The sequence below is a fragment of the Bison bison genome, unplaced genomic scaffold (genome assembly GCF_000754665.1).
Source record: "Bison bison bison isolate TAMUID 2011002044 unplaced genomic scaffold, Bison_UMD1.0 scf7180017864109, whole genome shotgun sequence".
Taxonomy (NCBI): Eukaryota; Metazoa; Chordata; class Mammalia; order Artiodactyla; family Bovidae; genus Bison; species Bison bison.
The window spans coordinates 2,172,420-2,173,193 of record NW_011494681.1 but is presented as its reverse complement, the minus strand read 5'-3'; the positions used below and the strand labels follow the sequence as shown (position 1 = coordinate 2,173,193).

General features: G+C 49.9%; 1 protein-coding gene across 1 annotated transcript in view; it reads left to right on the top strand.

Annotated features, from left to right (window-relative positions):
* The first annotated feature begins 241 nt into the window (after positions 1–241).
* The window catches only part of IGF2BP3 (insulin-like growth factor 2 mRNA binding protein 3), a 143,535-nt gene continuing 143,002 nt past the window's right edge, over positions 242–774 (top strand). The window contains exon 1 of the mRNA XM_010839053.1: positions 242–774. This exon is cut by the window's right edge and continues 1 nt beyond it. Within this exon, the coding sequence (XP_010837355.1) occupies positions 613–774 (162 nt within the window). The 5' untranslated portion in view covers positions 242–612.

The following is a 774-nucleotide window of genomic DNA, read 5'->3' as shown; positions in this document are numbered from 1 at the left end:
CTTTTTTTTTTTTTTTCCCCTGCGAAACCCACTGAAATTGAGGCGCTGGGATTCCTCACGTGAGACGTTGATTTGTAGTTTGAACACGTGGCTCATTCAAAAAGCCGGACACTCGGAGCGGATTTTTTCCGCCTCCTGCGCCTTCCTCCCCTCCACCCCTTCTCCCCTCCCTCCTGCCAGTCACCCTTCTGGGTTTTTTTTTTATGGGGAGGCGGCGCTTGCCCTCTCGTAGTGTGATATTTTCACAGTCCGTCGGTCGATGCCAGAGGGTTTGGGGAGGAAAAGACAAAAAGTAGTTTCCCCCCTCCTTCCTCTCCTCCTTTTTCTCGCTAATCCCGCCTCCTCCTCCGAGTTAGGAAGACTCTTGGATGCGTTTGGGTTGTCGCTAGGGTTTTTCTTTTTTCTTTTAATACCTAGAAAAGGAAAAAACAGGAACCCTCGGATCTGATTTTTTTCGCTTCTCGTTCCTGTCCTTGGTTCTTACTGTGTTTGTGTATTTTAACGGCGAGAAGAGGAGGGGAACTCGCCGGATCCATCCATCGCTGTGGGTGGTTTTAATTTTTCGTTTTTCTCCTAATTTTTTTTTCTTAAAAGCAACAACCACTCTTCACAATGAACAAACTGTATATCGGAAACCTCAGCGAGAACGCCGTCCCCTCGGACCTAGAAAGTGTCTTCAAGGACGCCAAGATCCCGGTGTCGGGACCCTTCCTGGTGAAGACGGGCTACGCGTTCGTGGACTGTCCGGACGACAGCTGGGCCCTCAAGGCCATC